Genomic DNA, 8971 nt, shown 5'->3' on the forward strand with positions numbered 1-8971 from the left:
AGTGTGATATTTGTGAGACTTACGCTTGACGACCAGCAGCAAAGCATCTCTCCGGACGAGCGCAGACGGCAGTCAGTCTGGAGGGGGGGGTGGTGTTGTTCGGCTGGCGCGTGGAACTGGATCTTGGTAGTGGGCGGTTGTCCAATTTGATAGAAGCTGGTGCCTGGTGGCTGCTTTGTATCGTCTCGGAGCTGACGGTATCCCCTCGATTGATTTGAAAAGGGCACGAGCACACGGGTGGCGCCGCTCCTGGGTTGCATCTCTGTGGCTGGCAATCCGAAGCTTGCAACGTTGCGAATTGACCGACGAGATGCCCGTGGTGGGTCAGGCATGGGTCGAAGCAGGTGCGGCGCTTGCTGCCGAGCCCAAGCGGATCCGCTCCTTGGTTGTCCAGCAAATGCAACAGCGGGCCTATGAGACTGAGGTGGAGCCCCATGCCGTTGATTTATTCACGCATGTGGCAGCATTTTGCGCCCGACAACACTACGTGGCAGAGCAAATGGCTGCCGCTCTGGCCCTGGTGGACCAAGCTTGGACGGCCTGCTTGTCCACCAACCTGGACAACTTCAACGAGACGCTGGAGCGCTTTGAAACCGATTTGATCAACTGCACGGTGCATCGGCCCCCATTCAGCGAACACATTTTCTCCCTCGAGCAGGCCAAAGCATTACTGGATTATGTGACGCGCACGCTTTTTGCGCACTTCCACATTTACAAGCACGTGTGCACAAAGCTTCCGCGGCTTGAGTTGACGCTCGATGTTCAGCTTCTGGACACCGGAGTACGCTCCTCCTCTGCTGCACTGCGGGCAGCGGAAGGTAAAAATGATAGGGAGGGGGCTCGTGGGGAAGATGCAACTTCCAACAGCAGTGGAGATGGTGCCGCCGGCGCTGTGACCTCAGCGCCGGCCGTAAACACCGACGTTTCCCAGATTCCCGCGGAAGACGTCGAGGCGCTGCTACAAACAGATGCTGGCCAGCACCTGAAAGCCTTGGTCGAGAAGGCTCTGCGCGAAAAGGTCAACCCGCCCTCTGCCGACGAGAATGAGGCATAACTGTACTCTGACCACCCCTGTTTCTCGACCTTGGAATGCATAAGGGGTGTGATACTTAACGACGAGCCAAGCGCCGGGCGCGTTTGTTTGTGTGGTTGTGCTATGTGGTTCCATACGCCTTGACAGTGGTGTCCCGCTTGAAATTGAACCTGCTACCATGCGAGCTACCGCATTCATCCGTGCTGTGCACGAGTCTTGATTCCACGACGTTCAAGCGGCGCCGGCGAGCAGCCACATCCGACCTCCTTACCAACACACACACACACACACACACACGTTGTTGTCAAGCTGACAAACATCATGCACAAACTTACAAGTCCCATCTCTTATTCCTTCCCTGACATTCTCCCACTCTCTCAATCATATCGTTACACAAGCCAACCTTGAATCACTTTGACACTCACAAACTTCATTCTCTAAAACGCTTTCTCAAACTCTCTCTCTCTCTCTCTCTCAAAAATTTATTTTTCTTTTTTGATGTCGAACTGGTTTGCGACTCGAGGGACCACTGGGTGCTGCATCCTGGTGCCTGCCTGGGTTCTCGCTGCTGACCGAGGGCACGTGTGCTATTGCAACAGAGAGTCAGAGCTGTTATAATACCGAGCAAATTGTGCCGCCACACGGAGAGTCGAACGTTTGACATGGCGGCTGCGCGTGAGACGGAAGCCGCTCTGGCCATTCCAGCCGAACAAGGTGCTCCCTCAGCTCATGGTTGGATCAAATGTAGCCCTGCCCGTGCCTCACTCGCGTCTATTTCGTGTGGAATGCATTTGCTTCTTGATAGCCAGCCCAGCTGCTGCGCTCCTGGCACGGCAGCAGCTGACAGAGGCCCAAACAAACCAGCTTCAGGAGCTGATCCAGGTTGGTCACGAGGCTGGACAACATGCTTGTCGCCCATGGCACACGGACCATCACCCACTCGTCGTCCTGTGGTTGTCCTGGGCTGCCATCTGATAGGGGATGCAACGTGATATAAACTGCCTGGGTGACGAGGACAAGAACGTGCGCAAGAGTGGCATCAAGACGCTTCACGTGAATATCTTCGGCGGCCTCAGCGACAATGACACACAGTGTCGTTTTGAGCCACCCGTCGCCAAGGCAGGTTCCCATGCAGCTGGCTTCCACCTGTTTGCTGGCACTCTTACTTATGCCACTGTGCCCGACTGTGCTGTTTCTGATTCATGCATAGGCCCTCTTCGCGCATCTTCTCAAGGCCATCCTTCGCCTGTACGGCGATGCCGTGGAGAAGACGCGCGAGCTTGCCATCGACCTCGTTTCCAAGTACGCCCTTGACCCGTTCCACCTCACAACGAGCAGAGCTTGACACTCTAACCCTCTTGCAACCCTTTTGCCCCTCTTCATCTTCCTCATTCCCCTGCACCCTGCTCTTTGACAGGTTTTTGCACCTAGGTCCTGAAGGCTTCCTGCCTTACTACATTCCCGTCCTTGTTGCCCGTCTTGGTTCGTCCCGTCCGTGGTTAAAGTGGCAGCCACCCTGACTCGCGTCTTTTCGTATGCTTCCCGCGTCTTGCTTGCTGCCCTTCATCTCACGGGCAACATTGGCCACTCTTGCAGGTGGCAAAGAGGTCCAGGAAACTGTAGAGGAGCTACGTGCGGCTCTCATGCAGCAGGTCGAACGCGTCATTGACACGCAGTCTGGCCAAGACTTGGGCATCTACATTGATGAATGGCTTCAGGTTCAACTCGCTTGCAGCTTCAATCCTGTCATTCATGAACCAGTGCGCACCGGCGCCTGGGACCACACCTCATGCAATACGCGTGTTTGCTGGGGACTTGGCATGATACTGCATGCAGGTCTTCCGCAAGATGATTGATGATGAGTTTGCCGAGGTCAAACGCATGGGTTGCCGCTGCACTGGTCAGTGCTTAAAGTCACTCCCTCTTCGGGGCATGCTAAGAGCGGCGCACACTCTCATCTCATGCATGCTGCTTTTGCTCTTCAGTCCTACTGGCCCGCAAGACGCCCGAGCGATTCCACATGGCTGCTGGCCAGCTCGTGCCACCACTGCAGGCAGCACTGGTGCACCAGCATACAAAGGTGCGTTCCCTTCCTTATTTGCCCGATTTCCCGGCGTGACTTTGCTGTCTGCCACCTCACTCGATGTGGTTGGTCACTCAACGCCACCACGCCAAGGTGCGAGCGGTAGCCGTGCGTGCTCTGGGGGCCGTCGTCCAATACGGCCAAAACAAATTGCTGGACGATGTGCGCACCAACATGTCCCAACGCGTCATGGATCATAGCCCTACCGTACGCAAGGCTGTCTACACGGTATGCTGCTTTTGCTGACGCCCGAATCGGTGAGTGGCTGTACCGCTCAGGCTCAGGCTCAGGCCAACACTTCTTCTTTTTTAGATTGCGGGCCGCTGGCTCTGCGAGTTGCGGGACCGTTATTCCTACTGGCACAAGCTGCTTCCCATGCTATTGCCGGGTGAAACTGACGAGGTCGAGGAACTGCGTGTTCTCAGCCGCGAAGCTTTCATCAAAGCTGGCCGTCTTTATGAACAAGAGAACGAAGAGCGCCTTAAAGACCAGGTACCATATCTCACTGCACCATCTCGAGCGTGCTTGCTTGAAGACCAGCTTCTTCTGTTCACCCTTCCACATATCTTGGATAAAGCTTGATTTTCGAGCCTCGGACAACGATGGGGCAGCTGTGAGTGCCCCGCTGGGTTGCCGGGAGCTAGTCAAGGAATGCTTCTCCAAGATTTTCCCAGGCTTGCTCAAGGACATGATTGAGTGGACAGCCGATACAAGAAGGTTGGTTCTGACAGCAGGCAACTTCAGGTCCACATGCTCGCCTCGCCCGCTGCCGATGGTGGCGTAACTGGAGACTCAACGCCCGGTGGGCCAACGATGCACCACATTGCAGGCAAGCAGCACGACTCATGCACACGTTGCTCCGCTACGAGGGCAAGAACGTTACCATGCACCTTCAAAAGGTTTGACCTTTGTCTCCTCGCCGTCAGCCAGGCGCTAACGCCTGTTTTGAGTCCTCATCATTCTCCGCTAGGTGGTCGGTGGCCTCATGCAAGCCTGTTTGGATGAAGAGCCGGACATTGCAAAACTGGTGCGTCTGCGCAGCCTGATCACATTGAGAAGGGCAGGCACATTGAGAAGGGCAGGCACATTGTCGCAACATTGTGCCGCTTGTTTGGAGCAGTGCGTCTCCTCATGGCCAGGCACGAACCTGTAGGTGGTGGAATGTGGGGAAGAGATTGGGCGTTCAGCTGCCTTTGAGGCGTGCGCCGCTGTCATCTACCCGGTCCTTCGTGATGCTGGAGCCTCGGAGCGCCAGCATGCCGCAGCTCTGGTACGCTTTCTTCACAAGCATAGCCCGATTATACAAGAGTCCATCTGGCCATGGCTTGGCCCCCCATTCTTGTTGTACACCACAAAGTTGTGCCGTGCGTTTCTCTTTTAATGTTGGTGTATCTCCTTAGATTATGCTGGCAGCTTTTGTGCGTGGAGCCGACGTCACAGACATGAGCACGCAAGCTGCTGCGCTTTGTCATGCCCTTGCTGAAGCCAATGTGCGCGAGGTGTGTTCGAGGCAACAGACGATTGCTTCGCACCTTTAGCCGCATTCTACTCGATGCCAAGCACTCGTCGTACTCACGCGCGTGCCCATGTCTGCAACTTCAACAGTCAGCCTCGCGCATGGTTCAAGAAGAGCTGCTGTTGTGCATTGCTGACGTGATTGGTGCGATGCTGCCTTGCTGACGGGTTTTGGGCGTCAATCTGAAACACTTCACGAACTGAACGATGGTGGACTGTAGACAAATTGCAAGACCAGGTTGCACCACATGGCCTCGAGCTCTTCCATGCCACCCTCAGCGTATCTGCCTTGAGCAAGGGCCTGGACGCCGAGGTTGGTCTGGCCCAAAGTTTCACAAATGCTGCACAACGAGGTGATCCTGATGTGCACTTTGCACTTTGTTGCTCGGTGTAGGTGGAGGTTGCGCTACAGCGCTTGGCCACCGCGGTTGGCGCTTCCAGTCCAGATGGCCTTTTTGCTCAGTACACTCAGCCTGTTCTTCAACGCACTATTCAAGGCAGTGAGAGCTGGGGTGTGCATAGGTATGGCCATGATTGATCACACGCATGCCGGTACGCAGCCTCTCGCTTACTCAGACGCAAATGAATCGCTTGTCTTGCTGGATGGCAGCCCTGCCCGCCGACTCTTTTCGGCACTGCTATATCGGGCAGGAAGTGCACTTGGGGCCCTCTTGGACCTGGTCTTGCCGGTTTTTGTAGCAAACTGTCAGCCTGAGAAGGATGTGGAAGGTACGCCCTGCCCTTTCGATCGACTCGGCTGAGAAATGACCGACGAGAGCCCTGATATACCTTTTTTTTTTGTATCATCCCGCGGCTTATTCCGTCTTGTAGTGCGCATCCGCTTCTTTACGCTTTTGGGCCGCCTGCTCACGCACGCTCGTGAGGGCATCAATGCTGATGGCAAGCTATCCAGCCACACACGAACCATTGTACGAAGCTGGTGTACATCATCGCCGTTTACGACGCCCCGCTATAGATTGTCTGTCAAGTGGCATTGGATCTCTGACGCCATGTATTTGTTTGCAGATTAAGCAGCTTGTTTGCCCCAATTTGGTTTGGCAATCAGGGGACAAAGCTCAGGCAGTTCGGGTGGCAAGCTTGTCGTGCCTCTGGTCACTGCTTAGGTCAGTAAGCGAGGGTTGAGCAGCTGGCGCCCATTCAGAATAATCATAGTGGACTCCACTCATGTCACCTGGTTCTGCTAGAACGGAGACTGTCAGTCATGAAGACATCTTGGATGTGGCAGCTGATCTCCTGCCTCTGGTCTGTTTGCGCGTTGTCTGTCAGGCTTTGTCTGTTGCTTTCTATCCGCGTCTTTCCTCTTCAGCACCAATCTCCCTATGTCTTTTTTTTTTTTTCCTTTTTCCTGGGCCCTTGTTGATCTTTTTGCATGCGCCTGCTTTGCATTGTCATTTCGGTTCCAGCTCGTATCATCGATGGAAGACTCGGCTGTAGCTTCGCGAGTTCTTGCGGTGCGCGTGTTGGAAGAAATCTTCCGCCTTCACGGCACGCTGTTCCAAGCCAGCTATGAAACATACGATCGTTTGCACAAGCTGTACCCGGACCTTTTGCGTCGCCTCGACGACAGCGACAACGACGTCCGGTACGAGCCATAATTCCCTGGCCGAAGAGCACAAGTTTACTGCACTGTGCCTTGTGTGCATCAGTGCGCTTGCTCAAGATGTGCTGGTCTCGCTCTTGCTCTAGCTTGCTGACGTGCCAGGCCTGGATTGCTTATCTTCGCATCATGGATCACGACACGTATGACAACGACCTCTATAAGGTGTGCCCACGGTCCTCCAGAAACATTAGCCCCCTTATCGAGCTTACGCATCGCATTGACCTGATACAGGCACATTCCGAGGCGATTTTTCGTGGCCTCTTGATTCATCTGGATGATCCTGATGAGCGTGTTCAGGTGGGTCTTGGTTCTGTTTGAAATGCCGGAACCTTTTCCAGATCGTGCGGTTTAAACTTGGTAATTTTGAGTCGTGCTCAGCTCACCGATCACACATGAATTTGACGCAGGATGCAGTGGAGGCTGCGCTGCAAGCTGGTGCAAAGGTGAACGAAGAGATCTTTCGAGAACAGATTGAGGTTGGTGTCTGCCAATCATGTTTGTGCATGCTTCGTAGCTCTGTGACGTGACCAGCCTGACCGTCTTTTTCTCAACACCTGCAGGCGGTTCGACAAAAGCATCGAAGCCCTGTTCGGTGCGATCGCCTCTTAGCACTTGTGCATTGAGGGACAGCCGTGTGCATGAACAGACATGGCACTTTTGCGGCATGTTTCATTCAATTAGCAACACTTGACATCTGCGCAGGCTCCTCTTTGAGGAAACTAAATTGACAATCACCAGGATTTATGTGATGCTGTCAACCAGCATGTCTAGCGCTGTTTCATGCAATTTTTCTGAAGAGGAAGTTGTTTTACTCCACTTTCAGGCAATGTGCAGCTGAAGCACTCCGCTACAGTTGGCGGGGGTACCCTGTGCGTTCAGAACAAGGACGCTAGCACGAAAGCTCGTTCCTGATGTATTCGTCACCACGTTGCACAGTCCAAAACCAGCACCAGCGCCAGTCACATCACCGCAACGCTCCACCTGGACATGGCAGGCCACGACGGCATCTGTGGGCAGTAGAAGTAAGGATTCGGATAGATCAACATCTAGGATTGTTGGCGAGGTTGCAAACGAAAGCTTTTGGCGCGCGACAGTGGCAAGGGCGCCAATGTTGTTGCTAATGGAGACATTGAAAATACTGTCTGGGGCGATGCTGTTCCCGTTGGTGGCATTCACCCTGATACCTAGTCAGGGTGCGAAAGGAGCTTGTCAGGCGCAAGCAAAGCAGTCGGATCGGCTCAAAAGCAGGTGTAGCCACGGCACCTACGAGGTGTGGCATCTGGGCCTGGCTGGAAAACATTCTCCATTATCACCATGTTAACCAGACTGCTATTGGCAGCACTGGGCGACAGCAGAAGTTGGGCTTCATTATAAAACATCGTTCCGGTGATGGTAACCTGATAGGCGAGCTGATGCAAGTCGAGATAGCAGTTGTCGACGTCTAAAATACACAGCACGTGAGTCAAAGTGAGTGGGTGTACATCCCCAGCAGAGCTGCACACACACACACACACACACACACACACACACACACACACACACACACACACACACAAGCAACAAGATGCACATACAACTATCAGTAATGCGAGTGCTGCCGTATATATCAAAGCACGCGGTTGGGTTCAAGCCCAGTGGGTTGCAAGATGTATAAATGTGTGTGGCACTAATTACATTGGATGCACTCGAACTGACGATGCCTCGCCTACATGAACCATAACCGACGAGTGCAGCGGTATGATGAGATAAGCGTGCGCTCCTTCTGCGGCAGGCTGTGTTCATCACCATCTCCCGTACTTGGCGCAACGAATGATGGTGTTGAGGACAGTCGAGTCGGGTTGCCCCATTTGGATGGCCACGGCCGTCGTGGTGTTGGTTGAGTTGTAGCCCGGTTCGCCCCAGTGGAACTCCTCAAAAAAGCAGCCCGAGATCAAAAGCTCGTGGCCATTGCCCGAGTTGCAGAGAACGCCGTAAGACTCAAAATGCGTAAAAAAGACGTCAACAAGCTGACTTTGTAAAATCGTGTCAACCTGGCCAGACAAAACGGGTAAGCGCGGTCTCACAAATCCAAGTTTTAAATGGTGGTTCGCGCCATCGGCAGGATGCTTGCACCGAAGCTTACCAGCATTCCGCCGCCGCGATGCTGATTCTCTGCAAAAGAAGCGACAGACCAGCGGATAGGTCACACAGATGATTGCGGCATGGGCCTGCGCACAGACGCAGAACAGAATCGAAAACAGGTGTTCAGTGTACGCACCAAAGATCATGTCACGCCATGTTATTTCGCTACAAGAGTAGCAAGCCATGAGAAAGTCGGAAGACGCAAAGTTGGGGCCCGTGACCAATGTGCCACCGGCCATTACAAAGCCGGTGTGGCTCGAGTTGAAGTAGATGTGACTGTCCAAGCGGTAGACGCCCCCCACCAAGTCTATCAGTACATCACCAGCACCTGTCGTGTTTACCATTTATATTAGCTGGGTGAGAAGTGAAGAGAAAGGCGAGCCTTGGAAGACAGGCCGTAAACCAGCGGGGCCAATCCCAAGTCGCACCAACGTCTGACTTGCTGATGCGATGGTTGAGGGTCATGACATGGTTGATGGCGGCTTGAATGGCATCGTGGCTGTCACTTTGCCCCGTAGGATCGGCACCAAAGGCAGTCACATCAATCACGTATCCTGCTCCCCACCCCCCCCCCCCCCCCCAACAAAAAAAAAACAGC

At 54.0% G+C, this 8971-nt stretch overlaps 3 protein-coding genes across 3 annotated transcripts; 2 read left to right on the forward strand and 1 right to left on the reverse strand.

Annotated features, from left to right (window-relative positions):
* Nucleotides 1-18: 18 nt before the first annotated feature.
* Nucleotides 19-1242, forward strand: MONBRDRAFT_32999 (uncharacterized protein). The gene has a single exon (XM_001746989.1). The coding sequence runs from the start codon at nucleotides 311-313 to the stop codon at nucleotides 1052-1054; it is 744 nt and encodes a 247-aa protein (XP_001747041.1). The 5' UTR covers nucleotides 19-310; the 3' UTR covers nucleotides 1055-1242.
* Nucleotides 1243-1695: 453 nt separating this feature from the next.
* MONBRDRAFT_33000 (uncharacterized protein) lies at nucleotides 1696-6943 on the forward strand (the record flags this gene model as incomplete). Its single annotated transcript, XM_001746990.1, is given in 28 exon segments — nucleotides 1696-1777; nucleotides 1839-1915; nucleotides 2012-2209; nucleotides 2244-2335; nucleotides 2451-2515; nucleotides 2630-2751; nucleotides 2870-2933; nucleotides 3019-3113; nucleotides 3210-3344; nucleotides 3429-3608; nucleotides 3694-3833; nucleotides 3946-4015; nucleotides 4087-4143; nucleotides 4270-4386; nucleotides 4517-4615; nucleotides 4722-4776; nucleotides 4853-4944; nucleotides 5026-5058; nucleotides 5078-5183; nucleotides 5331-5360; nucleotides 5463-5560; nucleotides 5658-5755; nucleotides 5837-5894; nucleotides 6056-6234; nucleotides 6339-6414; nucleotides 6484-6549; nucleotides 6660-6728; nucleotides 6767-6943. The coding sequence occupies 28 exon segments, from the start codon at nucleotides 1696-1698 to the stop codon at nucleotides 6941-6943; spliced, it is 2730 nt and encodes a 909-aa protein (XP_001747042.1).
* Nucleotides 6944-7071: 128 nt separating this feature from the next.
* Nucleotides 7072-8838, reverse strand: MONBRDRAFT_26644 (uncharacterized protein; the record flags this gene model as incomplete). Its single annotated transcript, XM_001747121.1, has 8 exons — nucleotides 7072-7436; nucleotides 7520-7693; nucleotides 7734-7957; nucleotides 8050-8282; nucleotides 8375-8403; nucleotides 8424-8459; nucleotides 8510-8680; nucleotides 8802-8838. The coding sequence occupies 8 exons, from the start codon at nucleotides 8836-8838 to the stop codon at nucleotides 7072-7074; spliced, it is 1269 nt and encodes a 422-aa protein (XP_001747173.1).
* Nucleotides 8839-8971: the final 133 nt, after the last annotated feature.

This window comes from Monosiga brevicollis, genomic scaffold, assembly GCF_000002865.3.
Source record: "Monosiga brevicollis MX1 MONBRscaffold_15 genomic scaffold, whole genome shotgun sequence".
Classification (NCBI taxonomy): Eukaryota; class Choanoflagellata; order Craspedida; family Salpingoecidae; genus Monosiga; species Monosiga brevicollis.